The 24,918-nt window shown below is 38.8% G+C and overlaps 1 protein-coding gene across 1 annotated transcript in view; it reads left to right on the forward strand.

Moving 5' to 3' along the window:
• KIAA1328 (KIAA1328 ortholog) overlaps nt 1-24,918 on the forward strand; it is a 500,809-nt gene that overhangs the window by 51,292 nt on the left and 424,599 nt on the right. Inside the window, exon 5 of the mRNA XM_042781630.1 lies at nt 20,177-20,292. Within this exon, the coding sequence (XP_042637564.1) occupies nt 20,177-20,292 (116 nt within the window). The remainder of the gene's footprint in view (nt 1-20,176; nt 20,293-24,918) is intronic.

The following is a 24,918-nucleotide window of genomic DNA, read 5'->3' on the forward strand; positions in this document are numbered from 1 at the left end:
TCGGGGTGAGTTTGGGAATCAGACAAAACCGGCGGAACAGCTGTTTGGGACTCAGGTCGTCTCGGTTTCTCCTTTTCGCTAGTCCCGAGTGAGGATGTTAACACCTTAACAGAGAGATTCGGAAGAAAAGGTTTTAGCCATGGGGGAGGGTTAGTCACCATATTCTGCCACACTAAAATGTAAGGAAATTGGTCCGGGTGCCCACGGGGGCCTGGAACTTGGACTCGGTCGAATACGGCTGCAATCACCTTTCCATCCAATGAGCCTTCCGGAGGCCATCCTACCTTGAAAGAGGGCCATTCTGAAGAGCAAAAAGTTATTAGTTTATTTTTCTTAATAATCACAGACAAATTAGATCCTCTGGTTTTAAACTCTGAAAAATGTTCAACCATCAGGGACAGAGGGGTAGTCTGTCCCTGTCCCATTTCAACTTCTTTTAAGAAAACACAGAACAATTAAAAAGGCAAGTGGCCACACAACAAGAGACACCAAAGCGGACAACGCAAATATCCGACACCCAGAAGAGATCTCGTTCCAGTACCACAGATTGGAGGTGCCTCTGCTCCTCCCCTGAAGGGGGCTACTCTTACCAAAAAGCACCCACAGCCTGCCTGCTGATTGGGGAAGGTCTCCTTCCCCAACTCCTCTGGCACGTCCGCCAGTTTCCCAATCCGGCGTGTCCTCCAGTTTTCCAACCTTTCCTGATGGACCAGTATCCTTACGGAAAGGACGTATTCTGGTCCTGCCGGCTCCTGAACTTCCCAACCTTTCCTGATGGACCAGTATCCTTACGCAAAGGACGTATTCTGGTCCTGCCAGCCCCCGAACTTTCCTCTATCACAGGCAACTTCACCCATTCCAAACTTTTCCTTTCCCGGCCAACACACCAAATGTTGGACTCAGGTCCTGTAAGGAGTGTCGACGCGAGGAAGCTACCACTGACTCGATAATGCAAAAGCAAAAGGAAAGTTTATTAGCTAGCTCGAGCTAGGCTCTCAGCTTAAACCGACGCAGCGGTTTGGGCAAAAGACCCTGTGTTCTCCTACTATTACATTTTTATAGGAAAAATATAGGGTGGGGTAACACTAAGGCAAAGGGGTACAAATGATTGGTTGTTGCTAGGGAGTAGAGAAGGAGGGGGTTTGAGGTAAAGCCCTGAGGCGTGGGGGATGTGCTGGAGCCAGGTAAAGCTCTGAGGCTGGGGGATGTGCTGGAATCCCCAGCATTAAAGACTCCTGGTTAGAAAATAACTACCTGGGGGCGGGGGGGAGATAAAGCCCTAGGTGTGGGGGACGTGCTGGAGCCAGGTAAAGCTCTGAGGTGTGGGGGACGTGCTGGAATCCCCAGCACTAAAGACTCCTGGTTAAAGAATTACCTGGAGGGCATTAGGACTCAGGCCTCACATTCCTTAGGACTCAGGCCTCACAAAAAGACTTAACACCCTTGTTGAACTTAGGACCCTTTTTGGAAATCAGTTGGCCATGGATTTATGGCCTTATATCTGGACTCTCAATTCTATTCCATTGAGCTATATGTCTGTCTTTCTACCAGTGCCATACTTTTGATTACTGTAGCTTTATGTTATGTTTTCAGATTGGGAAGTTGAGTCCTCTTACTTGGCTATTCCTTTAAAAGATTGTTTTGACTGTTTGGAGCTTTGCAATTTCATTTTAATTTGATCATCTGCTTTTCCATGTCTGCAAAGAAAGGCTTTTGAAATTTTGACAGAGATTGTGTTGAATCTCCAGATCACTTTAGGTAGTATTGACATCTTGTTTAGTTCTTCTTTAATGTCTTTCACTGATGTTTTATGATTCCCAGTGTGCAAGCCTTTTACCTCCCTCATTAAATTTATTCCTAGGTATTTTACTCTTTTAGGAGCTCTGATAGCATAGTGCCTAAGGCACTTGACTGCTAACCAGAAGGCTAGGGGTTCACACCCACTAGCCACTGCTTGGAAGAAAGGTTGGACAATCTATTTGCATAGTGATAATTGCCTCAGAAACCCAAGGAGGAGTTGCTGTGAGTCAGGTCGACTCGATGGCACATAACAACAACATTTTACTCTTTTAGATTCTAATGTACGTGGGATTAATTTCTTGATTTCCTTTTGAGATTGTTCATTGCAGTAATGTATAGAAACAATCAAAATTTGCTGAATTCATTTATGTAATAGCTTTTTTGTAATGAGTTTGGGATTTTATCTGTATAGGATCATGCCACCTACAAATGCAGTTTTACTTTATCCTTTCTGTATTGGATGTCATTTTTTTTTTCCCCCTTTTTCTTGCCTAATTGGTCTGGCTAGAACTTCTAGTACAGGGTTGAATAGCACTGATGAAAGCAAGCCTGTTTTACATGTTTTATATTTTAGAAGGAAAGCTTTCAATGTTTCACCATAGTGTGGCTTATGAAAACCTGGGGATTGTCCAGAAAGCATTTTTTAAAAATTGATATCTAATTTCATTCTGTTTTGGTCAGAAATTGAATATGATTTTAGTCTTTTTGTATTTATTGAGGAGCCTTACAGGCACAGTGGTTAAGTGCTCGTCTGCCAACTGAAAGGTTTGTGGTTCCAGCCTACCAGCCACTCCCTGGGAGAAAGATGTTGCAGCCTGCTTCTGTAAAGATTTACAACCTGAAAATCTGTGGCAGAGAAAAAGCAGCAGCAGAACCAGGAGACTGGTGTGAGATGGTAGTGGGCTTCCTGGCACACAGAGTGAGGTGGCTGCAATTGGTGTGCCAACCCATGTAGCAAGAGAGCTGAGTGCCTTTGGGCGGAATGCTTCCAGTTGGAGTGGAGTGCCTCTGGGCACTTACTGGCAGAGGTAAAAGAGCTTTGTAAAAGTTGCTGAGCAGGGCAGAGGCCAGGTTGAGGGCCAGTGTAGGAGGACTGTCCTCAGGAGACTGAGAGGAGCCCTGCACTGCTGAGAGTAGCTAAGAGCTGTCCTGCACTGAAGAGAAACTTCAACTACATGCTTCCTGATCCTGATCCAGAATAGTAACCTGTTGATCTGATCCTGAGTTGTAATCTGATACTTACCTTATAGACCCCATAACTGTGAGTATGGTCTGTGAGTTCTTTATGGCCATTGCAATGAATTATTGAACCCAGCAGAGAAACAGAGAATGCTGTGGAGAAATGGTTGGTGTCATAATTGGTAAAATGTTGGAGGGTGGAGGTATATTTGACCTCTACTTCACAGGAATCAACCTTGCACTGATCTTGATTCTCACACCTCTCCCTCATGAAATTAGATGGAAGTCTGACACTGCCACACCATTTGTACAAGAAGATGTAAGTGAAAGTCAGAATTTGCTTTATAGGTTGGAATATGAATTTATTAAAACATGATAAAAATGATGATAGTTTAACTAGATATTATATACTTAAATGTGTTAGTTAAATTTGTATGTCAACTTGACTGGGCCTGGTTGAGTGTCTGGGCAGCTGGTGATAGTTATTCCCCATGATGAGACTGGCAGTCAACTCCATGGTGGGATCTACCACAAGCAGCTGAGTAGCTACCTTTGGGATGTGGTCTGCTTCCTGTATATAAGGAGAAACCTTGGGGATAGCCTCTAGCTTATGGCACGCTTGGACCCTGCATGTAGCTGTGTCGTTCTTCAGCAACCTGCCGTGCTTTGCCGACCTTGGTACTTAGAATGGACTTAAATTAATGGCCTGCCATGTGGTTTGGTAACATTGGGACTGTGCCTTTTTATTTGTCGACCTTGGGCTTATTAGCCTCAGCAGCCAGTAGCTGCCTGAGTAAGGAAATACCTCTAGCTTCAGTGGGCTGTGAGTAGGAGGCAGAGCTGGACCCCAAGGTTGAGGAGCTTTCACCCAGCTCCTAGAGCCTGGCACTTGGAATTAGGACTTCTAGCCTCCCAAACTGTAAGAGAATAAACTCCTGTTTGTTAGGCCATCCCTTTTGTGGTATATTCCTGTCAGAGCAGCACTAGGTAACCAGAACACAAAAGATATAAACAGATTAGAAGTTCATGTCAGAGAAAGACCTACTGGTTGTTGTTGTTTGCTGTCAAGTAGGACCCAACTCATAGCAACCCCTCCTTGGGTTTCCGAGGCAGTATCACTATGGAAGTAGATTGCTCCATCTTCCTTCCGAGGAGTGGCTGGTGTGTTTGAACTGCCAGCCTTCTGGTTAGCAGTCAAGTGCCTTAGGCACTATGCTACCAGAGGTCCCAACCTACTGGTTAGGAGAGAAAAAGATCCATGGTTCATAGTTCATTTTACCCAAATGTTAACCAACAGTAGTGTGAAATTTGGGAAGAAAACAGACAAAAAATTAAAAAAAAAAAAAAAAAAAAACAACCTATGAATTTTTAATAATCTGTGGATGACTCCTTAGTAATTTAGATATGTTCAGGGAACTTTTTCATTTTTGTTAATTACACTAATAATAGAATAGAATACAAATAAGAATCAAAATTTACAAGCCAGTGGAGAATAGATACCACAAAGATAAATTAGGAGTACTATAAATTATTTAACATGTGGAGGAGAGTGCTATGGGATGACTTGATATATGGGTTTCAAGTAAATTAAAGGGTTTTCTTGAGATGTCCTGCATTGATTTACATTTGCAGAAGGGTAAGTGGAAATTGATTGATCTTTCTAGTAGATGTTAGGATAGAGAAATTCTTTTTGCTCAAGATCGCTGATTAAGTGATCTCAGAAAGTCTTTTACAGTAAAATTAATGAATTGTTTGGGTAGATGGAAAAAGCATTGTCATTTATGGGGACTTGAAAAATGAGTGGCTTTGAAAAATATTGTATAGTTCGTCTTGAAAGATGGTGACAGTTTTCTATATATGGGTTTGAGCTTTTCTTCTGAGACTTTTTTTTTAAGATGTGGAGGGGTAGCATAGACTGAATAATGCACAGATTATCCCATAGACCAAATAAACTTGGTCTTTAAAGGAAAAAAGTTTCCAAACCTTAAAATAATCTTAGCTACATTTGCAATTTTTGATGTATATGAGCCATATTCTAAGAAACCTAAAAAACCTCTACTATTTCATGTCCTGTGCCCGTACTGTCAAATAATGCATGGTTCCCCAGTGAATACTTGCACACTAATTCATTTGAGGACAGTGTTGTTTTTTAAGCCCAGATCTCTGATTTTTCCCAAAGGACAGTTTGCTATTTGTATTTGACATTATTCAGAAGAAAAATAGAAAGTGTAACACCATTAGTTTGCCATTGTGAAATGAGTAGAGCATTATTATTTTATATTTATTCTACTCTTTTATTTTGTTAAGCTAATTAACTATTTTCGTAATTAAGTATATTTTGCAGTATAATAGGAAAGTAAGGCTTTAGTTCTTCAGCAACTCAGGGCTTTTATTTATTTATTTATTTTGAGATTTCCGCCATTTGGATCACCTACATGTACATTAAAATCTAACATTAAGATGGCTAAGCTAAGATACAGCTGTTGGTCTCTACTCATCTGCAACAAAAGAGAAAGAAGAAAATTAAAGACTCAGAGCAGAAAATAATAGAAAACTATTAGTCTGCCAGACTAACAGTCGACATGAACCATGGCCTCATCTACCCTGAGACAGAGCTGGATGGTGCCCGGGTAGTACTACCAACCATTCTGATCAGGGCCACAATAGATAGATGCTGATAGAATGGGACACAAATGTGGAACAGAATTCAAGTTCTTAAAAAATTGAGACTTACTGGATCAGCTGAGACTAGAGGACTCTCTTAGACTATTGGCCTGAGATATGCTTTAAACCTTAAAATTCAGGTCACCTTTTAAATACAGATTGGCTCATAAAATAAGACTATCACTCACAATGAGCTTCTCTAAGAAAAATCATCTATAGGAGACGAAAAGTCAATTTTTTTTTTTCAGTTTTTATTCTATTACCCAGTAAAGTTTCTCTGTGTTCGCTTTTTTTTTTTAACTTGATCTTCTTAATTGTGGTTTCTTGTGATCTCAGATGATGCTTTGCAGTATTTTGATGTTTTTAAATTTATTGAAGCTTGCTTTGTGGCCTAACATATGGTCTATTCTGGAGAATGTTCCATGTGTGCTGTACAACAATATGTACTGTGCTGTTGTTGGGTGAAGTGTACTGCATGTATCTATACGCTCAAGTTGGTTGATTGTATTGTTTAGTTCTTCTGTGTCTTTGTTGAGTTTCTTTCTAGTTCTGTTCTTCATTGAAAGTGGTATATTAAAGTTTCCCACTATTATTGTGGAGTTGTCCATTTCTGTTTTCAATTCTGTTAAATGGGTTTTCCCAACTGACACAGCTGCAGGGGCTGATGAGCTCAAGATTGGCAGGCAGTATAACAGGCTGTTGACTTCGGTGGATGATGAATCCAAGATCAGCAGGCAAAATGGTAGATTGTTGGCTCACAGGACAGTTTAGCAGCATGACAGGATCCAGATCCACAGAAGGTTCCCAAATTTTCCCAGGACATCCATATACGTATTAGAAAGAAGCCAAGCCCCCAAGGAAACCCCCTTTCAACTAATTGGCTGTTCAAATCACATAGATCAGATCTAATCATGGGGAGAACCATACCACAACTGCTTAAACCACTCAGAATCATGGTCCAGCCAAGTTGACATACAACCCCAACTATCACGGGGTACACAATAATTTTTTTAATGGATTACATAGAAAATTTCAAGAAAAAATAAGGAATTTTAAATTTTCTATAATTGGAAAAACATTCTCTGAACATCTGTAGAGTTTGACACTGTACGAAAGTTAGTATGCCAAAATTCATTTTCAGATAATCTATTCTAAGCTCTATAATTGAAAATTTTTTTTTTTTTTTTTGAGTTACTAGTGTGTACTTAACAATCTTGCTTGTGGTTCTGGCCAGACCTTATCTCCTGAAAGAGGTCAATTTTTCTATACATTTTTTTTTTCCCTTCTGCATGGCATCTGGAAACATATAGTACATATGAATGTGGGTAATGTCCTCTAACTGGCTGGATCTACTCAGAATTATGCTTGTGCTATAGTTTTGTCATGAAAAGTAAAGGGCCATAACTGTACGTACATGGAATTTGCAAATATATACTGTAGTTTATCAGTCTTTTCTCAGGTGATTTTTATATTAATTAATTATTATTATTATTTTTATCCATAGGCTTTTTATATGCTGATTATTCTTTCATAGTTGATATTTGACATACCTGTTGTAATAGATTCAGATTTCTTAAACTTGAAGTAAACAAGAGAAAAGAAGAATCATTGAGTTATGGGAGGGGTGAAGAGCAGATCTTTCTGGAAGGTTTTAAAATCAGAAATCTTTATAAGGCTGTTTATTTAGGTTACTGCCTCACCATTGGAATTGTGGCTTGAGTTAGGAGGTTTGAAATTCGTGTCTTCTTAGATTAACACTTGATAACTAAAAGTCTTCCCTAGCATGTTAATTTTCAGGTTTTGGTTGAAAAACATTGTTGTTCATTTGCTACATACTTTTTCAATATGTCATACTTGTTATGTGCAGAATTTTCTCTAATAATTTTTAAAGTAATCCAAGACATAAAAAATGTAACTGAGTAATCTTGAGTGATATTTCATAATAGCTCTGGCAGAGGTCAGAGCATCTTTGTTCACTATATAATATATAATTTTCCTTTCAATTTTAATTTAATTGTGTAAAAATGGCATGGCAGAGGCACCTGACCTCCTCTAACTTCACGAGGGGGAGAACCACCATCATTGCCAGCCCCAGGCTGATTCCTGTGAAGGAGAGGTCAGACATACCTCTTCTCTCCAACCTTTCTACCAATAATGACACCAGTTGTCCCTCCCACTCACATTCTATTTCTCTCCTAAGTGCAATAATTTGTTATAGTGGCCCCATAGAACTCACAGACGATAGTCATGATTGTGGGTTATTTTAGGGATGTAAAAGGTTGCAATTCAGGATCAGATACTACTCAGGATATAGTTACTCAATCAAGATAGCCTTTTCTGAGCTGTCATCACAGGCATAGCTCTTTCTGGCCTTTGGCTGCTCCAGCCTCTGAGGTTGGCCTAGCCTCTGCCCTGCTTGGACATGTGTTATGAAGATGCCTGGAGGCATTCATCCTCACAAGTAAGCCTTGGCCTTTCAGCTCTTGCATTCCATCATGGGCTGGCAAGCCTCGCTCCATCAATAAGTGCTTGGAGATATACCACTCCGCAAGGAGACCTCTTGTTCGAAGGCTCTCAGTTCTCTTGCTCTGTGGGCTGGGAAGCCCACTATATTGTCTCCTGCTGGTCTCCTGGTTCTTCTGTCTCTGTTGCTGCCATTTCTCTGCCACTGCTTCTCACCATCTCTCACCATCTCTGGTGTTAGAGTTCTCTGTCTCCTGGATCTAGGATATTCCCTGCACAGAGACCCTAGTTCTGAAAAATGTGTTGTGCTCACATCTCTTCCTCATGGTGGTAGTCAAGTCCCCCCGTTCCAGCTCTGGGGTGGCTCATTTTAAGCAGGATGGCAAAACTGACTAATCCCCTCATTAGGGTTCCGTACACTTTATTTGCATGATCCCACTCAATCATTTGGTGGGCATTACAAGACTATGGCTAGAAAGGCATATAAAATTGATCCATTGCATCACAAACTGCAATTACACAAATACTATAAATATCATCCTGTTAAAAGTTAAAAAATAAAACAGCAGATAAAGTATAATCTTTTGACACTTTCCCAATTCTCCCCCCCACCAATAGCCACATTTTTTGTGTTTAGGTGAAATTTGCTTCTTTCTTAACTTTTTATTTTGAAATATTTTGTTGTTGTTGTTATTGTTATGTGCCGTTCAGTCGGACCTGACTCATAGCGACCCCTCCTTGGGTTGCCAGGGCAGTATCACTATGGAAGTAGATTGCCCAACCTTCCTTCCGAGGAGTGGCTGGTGGGTTTGAACCGCCAGCCTTCTGAAATATTTTAGACTTATAAAAAAATTTGCAAAAATAGAATTTCCATATATTCTTCAGGTGCTCTGGGGGCATAGTGCCTAAGGCATTTGACTGCTAACCAGAAGCTTGGCAGTTCAAACCCACCAGCCACTCCTCAGAAGGAAGATTGGACAATCTGCTTCTGTAGAGCTGCCTGAGAAACCCAAGGAGGGGTCGCTATGAGTCAAATTGACTTGATGGTAGTGAGGTGAGGGGGTATATTCTTCACCCAGCTTTTCCTACTGTTAACGTTTTGTATAACTAAGAAATTAACTTTGATGTGATGCTATTAACTAAACTATAGACTTTATTCAGATTTTATTTATGGCATTCTTCTAATGTCAATTTTTCTAATCCAAGATCTAATTCAGGATCCCTTATAGTATTTAGTTGTCACATCTCCTTAGATTCCTCCAATCTGTGATAGTTCTTCAGTCTTTCAGTAACCTTGACACTTTTGAAGAAAACTGGTCAGGTAGTTGATAGAATGCCCCTCAATATGGGTTTGCCTGATGTTTTTTCATGATAAATTAGGTTACACATTTTTGGCAAGAATACCGTAGAAGTGAGGTCTTTTCAGTGTGTCATACCTCATATCAGTGTATCTTGTTACTGATAATATTAACCTTGGTCTGATTAAGGGAGTGTCTGCCAGTTTTTTGCATGTAACTGCTGGAAGAATGGACAAATTAGTCTTAGAAGAAATAAAACTGGAATGCCCCTTTTAAGTGAGTGTGGCAAAACTTTGTCTTCCTTACTTTAGAATTTTCATTAGGAAAGACCAATCCCTGGAATTTTTGGTAGACATTTGGTAGAGGGTTAGTTAAAAAGAGGGGAACTCCTCATGAGATGGATAACACAATAGCCACATCAGCTGCTTGTGGTAGAGCCTACCATGAAGTTGATTGCCAGTCTCACCCTGGGTAATAACTACCACAAGCTGCCCAGCCACTCAACCAGGCCCAGCCAAGTTGACACATAACCTTGACTACCACAGTGACCCTGTAGGATTGAACTGTCCTGTAGGGTTTTCAAGGCTGTAACTCTCTCTCTTTTTAAATTTTTATTATGATTTGGGTGAAAGCTTACAAAGCAAATTCATTTTCCATACAGCAGTTCTCATACACTTTGTATCACGGCATTGACTACAATTTCCCACAATGTAACAGCTCTCTTCCCACTTCCTCCCCATAGTTACTTCTTCCCTGTGTCCTTCCCTCCCATGCATTCCTTCCCCTGAGCTGTCTCCTGTGCATACACAGCCCTTCTGTTCTCCCGTGATTGATCCCTCCAAGAAGTGTATCTACCTAGTGTAAATGTTCACCTCATATACCTGTCTTTTGTTTGGCTGGAAGCCACAGGAGTGGGTTTACTTCCAGACCTGAAGGGCATCTAGGGGCCATAGTCTCAGAGGTTTCATCAGGCTCTATCAGACCAGCAAAACTACCCCCCCTTTTTTATTTTAATTTTTTTTTTGTGATTTTGAGTTTTGTTCCAAATTGTTCTCCACTCTATCTAGGATGCTCTACACAGCTCCCCCTCTGAGTGGTTAACAGTAATAGCCAGGGACCATCTAGTTTTTCTGGTCTCATAGTCATATAGGCTGAGGAATGCATGGTATACCAGTCCCTTGGACAAATTGTTTCCATGCATCTTTGGTTTTCTTCCTTCTTCTTTGCTCTGGACGAAGAGAGACCCTTTTCTTGCATCTAGATGGCTGCTTAGAAGCTTTTAAGATCCCAGTCACTATTTACCAAAGTAGGATGTGGAACAGTGTTTCTGTGTAGTATGTTATGCCAGGTGAGCTCAAGGTCTCCTGTGAGTGTGCTCCCAAGCCCACAGGTCCAACTACCCTCTTCCTCCGAGTATCTGGATGTAGCCAAGAAATGACTACAAGCTTGTCCCATGTCAGCTCTACTGTATACCTGGGAATTCTTACAGAACATACAAATACACTTGTAGAAACATTGTCTGCCTAACCTATACATGGTCATGGGCACATTCCCCCCTGCATAGACATACTTAATCATTCAGCCTGTCCACCCATCTATCCACCCATATATCAGTGTTTGCCATCACTGACAACACAGTACTTTATATGCAAAAGGGTTCATCTTTGTTGTCTGTACCTCCCATGCACCTCTCTGTGTCTTCCTCTTCCTCAGTGCCACCATGTTGCTCACTCATGCCCTTCTCTTCACTCAAATTAATACTTGTCTATACCTATCTAACAGTGTTTCCTCCCACCCCTGGGAACCAACAAAGAAAATTTCCTTCCATATATAAACCTTTCCTCGACTTTTTACCTAACTGACTAATATAATATTTGTCCTTCCGTGATTGACTTATTTCATTTAGCATAATGTCCTCCAAGTTTATCCGTGTTATGCAATGTTTTGTAGATTCTACAGTATTCTTTAGGGTTGCATAGTATACCGTTGTCTATATGTACCATAGTTTGGTTATCCATTCTTCTATTGGTGGGCACCTAAGTTGTTTCCATCATTTGGCTATTGTAAATAGTGCTGCAATAAACATGGGTGCGCATATATCTGTTCTTGTCCTGACTCACTTCTTTAGGATACATACCTAGTAATGGAATTGTCGAGGCTGTGACTCTCAATGGAAGCAGACTGCCTCATGTTTCTCCTGCAGAGCAGCTGGTGGGTTTGAACTGTACACTTTTTGCGTAGCAGCTGAAGGCTTTAACCCCAGCATCACCAGAGCTTCTGTCCCTTTGGGCAGTATGTTTTAAATAACAACTGTTATGGATTGAATTGTGCAAATCCCCCCTGCCCTAAAAAAAGGGTATGTTGAAATCTTGATCACCAGGATCTGTGAATGTTACCTTACTTAGAAATTGTTAGTTGTTACAGGCTGCTGAGTTGGTTCTGATGTATAATGACCCTATGTACAACAGAACAAAATAGTGCTGGTCCTACACCATTTTTACAGTCTTTGCTATGCTTGAGCTCATCATTGCACCCATTGTGTCTATCCTACTTATTGAGGGTCTTCTTTTTCACTGACCTACTTTACCAAGAGGAAGGAAGATTGGGCAATCTACTTCCGTAGTGATACTTCCTCAGAAACCCAAGGAGGGGTCACTATGAGTCAGGTCTGACTCAACAGCACATAACAACAACATCACTTTACCAAGCGTGATATCCTTCTCCAGGGACTGGTCCCTTCTGACAACATTACCGAAGTACGTGTGGCAAAGTCTGGCTATTTTCACGTCTAAGGAGCATCCCAGCTATACTTCTTCCAGGACAGATTTGTTTGTTCTTCTGGTAGACTATGGTATTTTCAGTATTCTTCGCTAGCACTGCAATTCAAATGCATCAGTCCTTCTTCAGTTTTCCTTATTTATTGTCCAGCTTTCATATGCTGGACAATATGAGGTTATTGAAAATACCACGGCTTTTGTCAGGTGCATGTTAGTCTTCAAAGTGACATCTTGGTCTTTCACACTTTAAAGAGGTCTTTTGCAGCAGATTTGCCCAGTGCAGTATGTCATCTAATTTCTTGACTGCTGCTTCCGTGGGTGTTGAGTGTGGATCCATGCAAAATGAAATCCCTGACAACATCAGTCTTTTCTCTGCTTATTGTGATGTTGCTTATTGGTACAGGTGTAAGGATTTTTGTTTTCTTTATGTTGAAATGTAATCCATACTTAAGGCTGTAATCGTTGATCTTTGTCAGTAAGTGCTTCAAGTGTTCTTGACTCAGGTAGCAAGGTTGTTCTATCTTCTTCCATTCCTGATGGGTTCTTCATCATGTAGTCCACCTTCTCAGATTATATGCTCAGCATACAGATTACGTAAGTATGGTGAAAGATACAACCCTGACACACACCTTTCCTGATTTTAAACCATGTAGTATCCCTTAAAGAGCTCTGATGGTGCAGTGCCTAAGGCATTTTGACTTCTACTCAGAAGGTTGGTGGTTCAAATCCACCAGCCACTCTGTGGAAGGAAGACTGGGCAATCTACTTACATAAAGATTTACTGCCTTGGAAACCCAGTAAGGGTCTCTATGAGTTGGAATCGACTCAGTGGCAGTGTTTTTGTTTGTTTGTTTGTTTTATCCCCTAGTTCTTTTTGAGCGACTTCCTCTTGGCCTGTGTACAGCACAGCTCGTGAGCATGATTATGTGTTCTAGAATTCTCGTTCTTTTCAGTGTTATCCACAGTTTGTTATGATCCACATAGTCAAATGCCTTTGCATGGTCAGTAAATCACAGGTAAACATCTTTCTGTTATTCTTTCTTTTCACCAAGATCCATCTGACCTCAGCACCCTTTTCTGAATCTGGCTTGAATTTTTGGCAGTTTCCTGTCAATATATTGCTACAACCATTTTCAAATTATCTTCAGCATCACTTTAATTGGTGTGATATTAATGATATTATTCAACAATTTCCATGTTTTGTTGGATTACCTTTCTTTGGAATGGGTGCATCTGTGGATCTCTTCTAGTCAGTTAACCAGGTTGCTGTTTTCCAAATTTCTTGGCATAAACAAGTGAACCCTTTCAACATTGCATCCATTTGTTGAAACATCTCAGTGATTTTTTGGTCAATTCCTGGAACCTTGTTTTTCATCAGTTCCTTCAGTGCAGCTTGGACTAATTCCTTTAATACCATTGTTCTTGATCATATGCTACCTCCTGAAATGGTTGAACATTGACGAGTTCTTTCAGATTCTGTGACTCTGTATATTCCTTCCATCTTCTTTTGATGCTTCTTCCTACATCATTCACTATTTTGCCCATAGAATTCTTCAGTATTGCAGCTTGATGCTTCCATTTTTTCTTCAGTTCTTTCAGCTTGAGAAATGCCAAGCATTTTCTTCCCTTTTGGTTTGCTGGCTCCTGGTCTTTGCATCTTTCCTTGTAATACTTTTTTTTGTCTTTTTGAGCTGCCATTTGAAATCTGTCCAGCTTTTTTATTTCATCATTTCTTGCATTCGCTTTAGCTACTCTCCGTTCAAGAGCAAGTTTCAAAGTTCCCTGTGACATCTATTGTGGTCTTTTCCTCCTTTCCTGTATTTTTAATGATCCTTTGCTTTCTTTATGTATGATGTCCTTGATGCCATCCCACAACTTGTCTGGTCTTCAGTCATTGGAGTTCTGCGTGTCAAATCTGTTCTTCAGATGTTCTCTAAATTCAGGTGTGATATAATCAAGGTTGTATTTTGGTTCTTGTTGACTTGTTTTAATTGTCCTCAGCTTCCCCTTGAAATTGCTTATGAACAATTGATGATCTGTTCCACAGTCAGATCCTGGTCTTGTTTTCACTGATGAATGACATTGAGCTTCTCCATTGCCAGTTTCTACAGATGTAGTCAATTTGATTGCTGTGTTTTCCACTGGGCAAAGTCCATGTGTATGTAGTTGGTATTTATGTCATTGAGAAAAGATAGTTGCAATGCATTTGGTCTTGCGAAGTTCTGTCATGCGTTCTCCAGGGTCATTCTTTCCCCAAGGCCATATTTTCTAAATACCAATGCTGCTTCTTTGTTTCCAACTTTCACATTCCAATTACTAGTAATTATCAATACATCTTGATTGCATGTTTGGTCAGTTTCAGACAGCAGAAGTTGGTAAAAATCTTCAGTTTCTGCCTCTTTGGCTTTAGTAGGTGGTATGTAAATTTGAGTAACAGTCCTATTAAGTGGTCTTCCTTGTAGGTTATGTATATTATCCTGTCACAGAGAACATTGTACTTCAGGATAGATCTTGAAATTTTCTTTTTGACTATTTGGAGATAATCTTTGCAAATATAATTACTTAAATTACCATCAGATCATACTGCAGCGCTTTTGGAACAATTTCAGCTCTACCATCTAGCTCTTAGGACCTGAATTCTCTTGCTTTTATATAAAAGTACATTTTGTAGAAATTTTTAAGAAATACTCTAGACATTAAATACTGACAATGGTGATTTCTTTCTTATTTATAAATAGGCCATTGACTTTCCAGTAAGTAATTGATAAATGAACATAATATATACTGGGAATGCCTTTCTCTTCAGAGTTTTAACTTTTTTATCCCGTTAGTCAAATATTTCCGGTTTCTGAGTATAGATTCTTATTTTGTTAACTAACTTGTTGGAATACTCTAAATGAGATAGGGAATTGGGTCTTTTTATGTTACTATGTGATCTAAGAATACTTTAATGAAAAATGTAGATCATGATATCAGAATTTTTTTGTACATACACCTTTTAGGAAATTTACTGAAGTATGTAAAGATTTTATAGTATCAGCAGCCCTTGGGTTATGAACATCCAACTTAGGGACAACTCTCACTTGCTTTTTATGTAAATTTTCCCTCACTTTGAAACAATTGAATTGACCTCTATTCATAACAAATTTTTCATTACAGTGACCTTCACGTGTTGCACTCAGTTTTTAAATCATTGAAAAGGTTTCTAGCTTTTTCTTGCACTAATGTAAGGCTTTTTTGTTTTTGTTTTTGTTTTTGGTAATGTAAGGCTAAATAATAACTAAATGCTCTTGTTCCTATTGTTGTTATGTACCATCAAGTCGGCCCTGACTCATAGGGACCCCTCCTTGAGTTTCTGAGGCAGTATCACTACGGAAGTAGATTGCCCAACCTTCCTTCCGTAGAGTAGCTAGTGGGTTTGAATCACCAGCCTTTGGTTAGCAGTTAAGTGCCTCAGGCACTACAAATTCAACTTAAAGACACAGGAACAGATCTTGTTCATACTGGGTACTAACTGTAGATGTCAAATCTTGAGATTGCTTTAGTCAATCCTCTGCATTTAAAGGCTATATTAATATAAGTGTTAATATTAACTGTGCTAGTAGGACAAAAGAAGCCATGCTTACATAGGCCTGTAGTAACATAGGCCTGTAAAAGAATGTTGCCCTTTGTGCTTAAATCAGCTTGTTAATTTTATAGTCTCTTCAATAGCATAATAATTGCAAAAGGATGTCTAATCATAGCAGCAATAACAGAAAATATCTTTTTTAAAAAATAAATATATGTTATTCAATAGCATGGCAACAGATTTTTGAAATATACCCCAGAAAGTAAGGTTAGAGAAGAGTGATTTTATCTAGATAGCACCTGTGATAGTTATGTTTGTGTCAACTTTGGCTGGGCCTGGTTGAGTGGCTGGGCAGCTAGTGGTAGTTATTCCCCATGATGAGACTGGCAATCAACTCCATGGTGGGATCTACCACAAGCAGCTGAGTAGCTGCCTTTGGGATGGGGTCTGCTTCATGTATATAAGGAGAAGGCTTGGGAATGGTCTCTAGCTTATGGCACGCTTGGACCCTGCATGTAGCCGTGTCGTTATTCAGCAGCCTGCCATGCTTTGCCGACCTAGGGACTTATAGTGGACTTGAATTAACGGCCTGCTGTGTGGTTTGGTATTATTGGGACTGTGCCCTTTTACTTGTCAACCTTGGGCTTGGCAGCCTCAGCAGCCAGCACCTGTCTGAGTGAAGAAAAGCCTCTAGCCTCAGTGGGCTGGGAGCTGGAGGCAGAGCTGAAGCCTAAGGCTGAGGGGCTTTCACCCAGCCCCTAGAGCCTGGCACTTTGAACTTGGACTTAAACCCTCCAAATTGTAAGAATAAACTCCTGTTTGTTAAGGCCATTCCAGTTGTGGTTTATTTCTTGTCAGAACGGCACTAGGTAACCAGAACGGCACCCTTGAAGCGTTTGGGAAAAGCTCATCATAGACTTGGGCATGTGGAATATACCTCTGAGAGCTTTTTTTTTTTTGCTTCAGTGATCCTTAAAGGTTTTAATGAATCTTCTTCAGGTTCAAAGAAAAGATTATGTAAATGTTGAGGAATTCCCATATATTCTGATTCTGATCTAGAGATTATCAATGCATTTAATTTAATGTTAAGATAAACATGGGAGTCTTATAAAACTACTTTATATGTCTCTGATTACTTAGTGAATAAAAATCATTGAGTAAGTGCTTGTATTTATATGGCCCTTATGAATGAAACTATAGAGAATATAAATTCCTTTTGGTTACTTCATAACTGAATAAATTTACTGGAATTATTTTTTGCCTGTGTTTTGTTTATCTAGTACCACTCTAAAAGGAATATACCACAAATAGAATGGCCTTATCAAACAGGAGTTTTATTCCTACAATTTGGAGCCTTTAAGACCAAGTTCAAAGTGCCAGGCTCTAGAGTCTGGGTGAAAACCCCTCAACCTTGGGCTTCAGCTCTGCCTCCTGCCCCCAGCCCACTGAAGCTAGAGGCTTTTCTTCACTCAGACAGCTGCTGGCTGCTGAGACTGATAAGACCAAGATTGACAAGTAAAAAGGCACCATGAATTCATCTCCATTGGAAGTCCCGAGGTTGACAGAGCATGGCAGGCTGCTAACCAATGACACAGCTACACACAGGGTTCAAGTGTGCCATGAGGTAGAAACCATTCCCCAAGACTTCTCCTTATATACAGGAAGCAGACCATATCCATAAAGCAGCTACTCAGTTGCTCACAGTAGATTCCACCATGCACCATGGAGTTGATTACCAGCCTCATCATGGGGAATAATATATCTAGCTGCCCAGCCACTCAGCCAGCTAAGTTGACACACAAACTTAACTACCACAGCCTATAATAGATATTCAGTAAATATTTCTAATAAGTCAATGAAAATAAATTTTTCCTTATCTATTTATGGATTTTCTTCTTTAGTTGTATCTTCGAGATTTTGCAAATCTAAATAGGGATGAGTTTTGTTACCTATTCTCTCACCTTGACAGTGTTTATTTTCTCCTCAATATATAACATAACTTATTTCATCACAATTTTACACATTCATGATTTCTTTAGTTTTGCATTATCTGTTTTCGTGCCCAATTTCACATCTTTATTTTTTTCTATAATTTTCTTATATACTTCTTCCTCTTTCATCCTATGCCTGTAAGGTTTGTTTAGATTGTAGTATTGTGCTTTGTACCCTAGCTAAAAGTTTGATGACTTTCTTCTGATTTCTTTTTTAAATGCTTCCTATATTTACAAAGGAATATATATATGGCACCAGTATATTTATATTATAATACTGGAAGGGATTTTAAATGTCTAATCTAAACTTCTTTTACAGGTAAGAGTAATGATGCCCAGAGAGATGAGTAGACTTTGTCAAATTTATCAAGCATACATGGTCTTCTGATTGACAGTTTTGGGGTTTATATATCTGGAACAGTTTCTTGGCAAAGGTGTTTCAGAAACTACTTATAGACCAAAGAATAACAATTTTGATTTTAGAAATAAAGGTTCAAATGTTTGACAATTTTAGAAAAAATTAGAAGCAAAGGAGAATGACTATGAGATGTTAGTACAGGTGTCTTGAAAGTAATGGCAATAAAAAACAAAACATTGTAAAGAGATGGGCATGAGAGGCAGGGGAACCAGGTAACAGATTATGAATCCTCCTCATGTGTATCCCTTTGTTTTTCATCTAGCTGTTCTGGCTTCCTTAGAATTATGTCAGTCTAAAGATTAACACCCTGGAAGGTAGGACTTGGGTCCCTTTCATGGGCCTAGCAGTATGCTAAACAAAGAAAATAAGGATTGGAGAATGATTTGAATGTCATGATGAGCAAGAGGAAGTAAACCCATTTATTGAGCACCACTTCACCATGTGCTTTCACACAAATGATTTCAAAACCAAAATGCATTCAACTCTTGAACTAAGTTCTGGTTTTCATTTGGTTGTCTCATTAATGTCAACATGTCACCCATAGGGCAAGCAACATAGGAAAGCCTCTGGGATTTATATTGTTCAGAAATTGTTCTGGTAAAGTGAGAATGATGTAAATTTAAGAGCTCAAAGAAAAGGTTTTGATTACTCACACATCTCGGTATGATAATGCAGGATAAATGTTTTGTGCCCTTTTTAGAGAAATAAGCAGCAGTAACAGAGAAATGGAACGTTAAGGTCTCTGTTCACAGAGTTGCATGAAAATTAGGATTGTTCTGAAATACATTTCAGTGACTTTTATGATAATATTTACTGTTGTTTACCTTTTTGAGATTTTTTTTCCTCTGTGCTCTTGACAGAAACCAACCCTTTTTTGTGGGATTGAGTAGGAAAGTTTTCCAGTTAAACATTGATGATACAAATTTTTTTGGTCCTCTTATTTAACTTTATAATAAGTAGATTTATGAAGAATAAATATATAATACAAGTCATCCTTTATATTAGTACCATTTTTTTCCCCATGTCCAATTATATATATGCTACCAAGAAATAAGTGCCAGGAAAAAGTGAACTATCTAAGAGACATATGTTGTTTATTTCATTAGCAAAATTTCAGTAAAAGTATGAAAAAAGTCTAAATAAAAATAACTTGGTTGTACCAATTTTGATAATGAAATGAAACCTATGTTTTAAAAATTAGAAAACTTTTCTGGCCTGGATTATAATTGGGCACCTGTGTCCTATGTAGGATTTTCCATTTTTGAGTTACTAGTTATGATTGGAAACATTCTTGATGTAAAACACATGCATATTGGGTAAAAGGGAAGGCAGTATATAGTAAGGGAGAGGTCAGCAAAAAATATGATAAAGGAAGACATTGGAAGGAGTACAGCAACCAAGAGCTGTTACATTGTAGAGAGTGTAGTCAGTGTCATAAAACAATGTGTATGGGCTATTGAATGTAAAACGAATCTGCTTTGTACAATTTCATCCAAATCACAATAAAAAGTTTCTTTTAAAAAAAAAAAAAGTGAAAAGCAAAAGAAGTAAATACTATTACCTACATAATCCTGCAATAACAGTAATAGCAGTAATCTACAAGTAGATGCATAGACAATCAGGTTAAACAAGAATAAAAAACAATCACATGCATATTATACTATAAAGGTGAGGAAGATTAGTTTATGAAAGATTTTTTTTTTTAAAAAAAGAAAAGAATTTAGCATACAGAAACCTCTAGACCAGTCTAGTTTTGGTAAACCACAGCTATAGCATATTTTGGGAGCTCTGGTAGCATAGTACCTAAGGCATTTGACTGCTAACCAGAAAATTGGCGATTCAAACCCACCAGCCACTTCTCTGAAGGAAGGTTGGGCAATCTACTTCCGTAGTGATACCACCTTGGAAAAACCCAAGGAGGGGTCGCTATGAATCGGATCCGACGCAACAGCAGTGCGTTATAGGCACATTATTTTATTCTAACAGGCTTTTCTTTCTTCTTCTTCTTTTTATTTCAGAGTAAGTGAGGAAAAGGAAGTGACAGAAGAACGACTGAAGGCTGAGCAGGAATCATTTGAGAAGAAGATCAGACAGTTGGAAGAACAGAATGAACTCATCATCAAAGAAAGGGAAGATATCCTTTTTGAAAGTCCTTTTTTATAACATGCAGAAAGTTTGACTCTTTCATGGAGAAAACGTAAACTCCGGAGAAATAATTGTTCTAATTTATAACAGAATAAATCTGCATGTGCTGCCATTTCTAGGCAATCAGAACGTCACTTAACAGCATGCACTGCTGCTTCCTTTGTGCTTGATACAGCCATCCAGCTGTTCTGCTGCTGCTATTATGCTGTGAAGCACATATTTGTCAACTAAAAAAGACAATAAGAAATTTAGGCATTAAAATGTAGTGTTGGAACTTTATTAAATTCTGTTCCACTGCCGTAATTGATCCTGAAACCTCTTTATATTTGAGATTCTTTCTAGCTCAAACTTTAACAGTCCAAAGAATTCAACTCTGAAATCACACACACACCCTTATAATTTATAGATACGGTAATTGAAAAATGTTTACAGTGCAGCATAAAACTACCAAATCGTTTTCATAGAGGAGGAAACTACTAGAGAGAGTACTGTGTGTGTGTATGTGTGTGTGTGTATTGTATTGTTTATAAGTGAAAACAGGTGTTTTAACTTAAGAGTTTCACTTTAATGGGTATATGAGTTCAAATAAGCATATTTCTGAGATTTCATTTGAATGAGTAGATTTATTTATCTTTGGAATTTTTTATGCATTGGCATTGATCTAGAAGTGACTGTATTTAAAGTTAGAGGGATGGATCTGCCAGCTTCACTAGTCTGTAAATGCTTAGAGCAACCATTGAATTTATTGTTAATATCATAATTAACTTGACTGTTAATAATTCTTTCAAAGACTTTGCAAGTGTCAAAAATTACATATTGACAGTAACTCTACCTTTGTGACTACCAAGGAAATAGAAGCATAAGGGTAAATTAATAAAAGAATTGGCTTGGAAAAAAACCAGAAAAACATAACTACAAAAAATGACTTTTCAAGGAATATTTTTCAAGTACTGGAGGTGTATGATAGGAAATTAATAGAATCTAAATTCTCAGACTTGATTTACTGAGTAAAACATTGTTGTTGTTAGGTGTCTGATTCATAGGGACCTTATGTACAACAGAACAAAATACTGCCTCGTCCTGTGCCAGCCTTATGATCTCTGCTATACCTGAGTCCATCGTTGCAGCCAGTGTGTCATTCTATCTTGTTGAAGACCTTCCTCTTTTCATTGACCCTCCACTTTACCAAGCATGACATCCTTCTCGAAAGAATGGTCTCTTCTGACAAGATGACCAAAGTAGGTGAGATGAAGTTTGACCATTCTTGTTTCTAAGGAGCATTCCAGGACAGGTTTGTTAGTTCTTTAGCAGTCCATGGTACCTTCAGCATTCTTTCCCAGCACCATAACTCAAAAGCATCAACTCTTCTTCAGTCTTCCTTATTCATTGTCCAGCTCTCACATGCATATGAGGTGATTGAAAATACCATGGCTCGGGTTCGGCATACCTTAGTCTTCAAAGAGACATCTTTGCTCTTCAGCATTTGAAGGAGATCTTTTGCAGCCAATTTGCCCAGTGCAATATGTCGTCTGATGTCTTGACTGCTGCTTCCATTGGCGTTGATTGTAGAAACAAGTAATATGAAGTCTTCAGCAACTTCAATCTTTTTTCCATTTATCATAGTGCTGCTTGTTGGTCTTGTTGTGAGGGTTTTTGTTTTCTTTGTTTTGAGGTGTGATCCGTACTGCAGACTACAGTCTACAGTCTTCATCAGTAAGTGCTTCAAGTCATCCTCACTGTCAGCAAGCAAAGTTGTGTTGTCTGCGTATTGCAAGTTGTTAATGATTCTTCCTCCAATCCTGATGCCACAGTCTTCTTCATATAGTCCAGCTTCTCATATTATTTGCTCAGCATACAGATTGAATAAGTATGATGGAAGGATACAACGCTGACACACACCCTTCCTGATTTTAAACCATACGATATCTCCTTGTTTTGTTGGAATGACACCCATCTGGTCTATGTACAGGTTCCTCATGAGTACAATTAAGTGTTCTGGAATTCCCATTCTTCTCAATGTTATCCACAATTTGTTATGATCCACATGATCAAATGCTTTTGCGTAGTCAATAAAACACAAGTAAACCTCTTTCTGGTTTTCTTTGCTTTGAGCCAAGATCCATCTGACATCAGCAATGATATCCCTTGTTCCACATCCTCTTCTGAATCTAGCTTGCATTTCTGGAAATTCTCTGTCAATATACTGATGCAACAGTTTTTGAGTTATCTTCAGTAAGGTTTTACTCACATGCGATATTAATGATATTGTTTGATAATTTCCACATTCTGTGGGATCACCTTTCTTTGGAATGAGTACAAATATGGATCTTTTCCTGTCAGTTGGCCAGGTAGCTGTCTTTCAAATTTCTTGGCATAGCTGAGTGAGTGCGTCCAGCACAGTATCTGTTTGTTGAAACATCTCAATGGGTATTCCGTTCATTCCTGGATCCTTGTTTTTCTCCAATTCCTTCAGTGCATCTTTGACTTTTTCCTTTAATACCGTTGGTTCTTGATCATATGCCACCTCCTTAAATGGATGAACATTGACTAATTCTTTTTGGTACAGCGACTTTTATGTATTCTTTCCATCTTCTTTTGATGCTTCCTGAATCATTTAGCATTTTGTCCATAGAGACTTTCAATATTGCAACTCAAGGCTTAATTTTTTCCTTCAGTTCTTTTGACTTGAGAAATGCTGAATGTGTTCTTCCCTTTTGGTTTTCTAACTCCAGGTCTCTTGTCTTTCTGCACGAGTGAAAATGTGATGTCTGGAATAGGAGCCTCCAAAAGAATAGAACATTAATAAGGTTTATTTATTGGCTCAAAATTCTAAAGGAGTAATTTTTCAATTATTTTTTTTTCTTCTGTAATACTGAAACTTTAGCAGTCTGAACCAATTAAGAGACTCCATGGGAGAAAGATCTGGTGATCTGTTCCTGTAAAGATGATAGCTGAGAAAACCCTGTGGGGCAGTTCTACTCTGTCACATGTGGTCGCTATCAGTCGAACATCAATTCAACAGCACCTAACAACAACAATATAACTCTTTAACATTTGTATAATTATCTTGGCCCTTTCCTTTTCTTTGCTCTCTTTGACTTGATTACTCTAGATTGTCTACCCAGACTCTTTTTTTGTGTCATTCTTCCTGCTACTTTTCTCTGTAGGTTAAAGTAATGCTGTTTAGTCACAATTCACCAAAAAACTTGGCTCAGCTAGCTCTGTCAGTGCATGCAAAGAGTAGTAATTTGGGCCACTAACATTTTCAAGAAATAGATAGGAATGCTTTCATAAGTAACAGAAACCTCAACCTAGAGTCTCTGATTTTCGTCACATAACAAGAGCTCTGGAGATAGGTGGCACCTGGAATTGGTTCTGCAGCTTAAAGTTTCAAGAGCTGACCTCTCTATAGGACTCTAAGCTTTTTCTGATGGTCAAAAATTGCAGCTTCTATTCCAGGCATCACATTTTCATTAGTGCAGAAAGAAAAGAGAAAGAAGTCATGCCAATTATGACCTTTCCACTACGTGGAAAATCAAATCCCAGTTCTTTGACACCAAACTTCAAGAGTCAGTTGAATCCAATAATAATTTATCTTCAGTTCTGTTCCATTCTATTTCACTTCTGTTCTCATAGCAGCTATACATGCAGCATTTCTTTCTCTGATCTTAATCACTGGGAGCTAAGACAGACCTCAGAAGTTAAAGCGTATGGTCTTCCAGACTGCCAACTCTGCCTGAGAACTTGCATACCACCAAGACTAGTGTCCCCAGGACACTACTAACACCTCAAGATACCAGCTTTAAACTCGGAACTCCCCAGGCCTCTTCCTCATTTCTGACCTGCTGACTCCCACTACTCCCTTAAGTTTGATAATTTGCTAGAACAACTCAGAATTTTGGAAGGTGCTATATTTACAAGTTTATTATACCAAAAAGGATACAAATGAAGAGATACATAGGGTGGAGTTCTTAACATGGAGAACCACCGTCCCAAAAAAGGCACGTGTTACCTTTCCAATGTGTTGATATATTTCACCATGCTGTAAGCCCATGGACTGTCAATGTCCTGATTATTGGGAATCTCTTGTAATTCAAACTCCAGCTCCTTTCCTTGGAGGTCAGGAGATAGTAGGAGATGTTACTATATGGTGAGTTTTTCTGGTTTAATTAGCCCTCACCCAAAAAGAGTCATAAACCCTTAGGTGTAGTTTGGAGTCCTCATCAGAGATCCTTCAGTCATTGGGGAAGGCCCAAGGTTTTAGAGGTTATCTCTCAGGAACCAAGGACTAAGACCAAATTCTTTGAGTAAAGTTAACCCCATATTTGAAAAAAGGAAAAATTTTCTCAGAACTCCCTACTACAATCTTTCTTTCTTCTTTTTTTTTTTTTTTTTTCACTTTTACTATGGTAAAAACTTATACAACAAGCTATAAGCCAATATAGCAACTTCCACATTTATAGCTTTGGGACATTTTTTATGTTGTGCCACCATTATTACTATCCTTTTCCAAAACGTTCCACCACCTATTAGCAGAAATTCAATGCCCCCCAAATAAAAGCTCTGCTTTCCCCTTCCCTCCTACCACTAATAATCTTTGGCATATATATGTATA

Source organism: Orycteropus afer, unplaced genomic scaffold (assembly GCF_000298275.1).
Source record: "Orycteropus afer afer isolate SDZICR_OR568_19922 unplaced genomic scaffold, OryAfe1.0 scaffold00141, whole genome shotgun sequence".
Lineage (NCBI taxonomy): Eukaryota > Metazoa > Chordata > Mammalia > Tubulidentata > Orycteropodidae > Orycteropus > Orycteropus afer.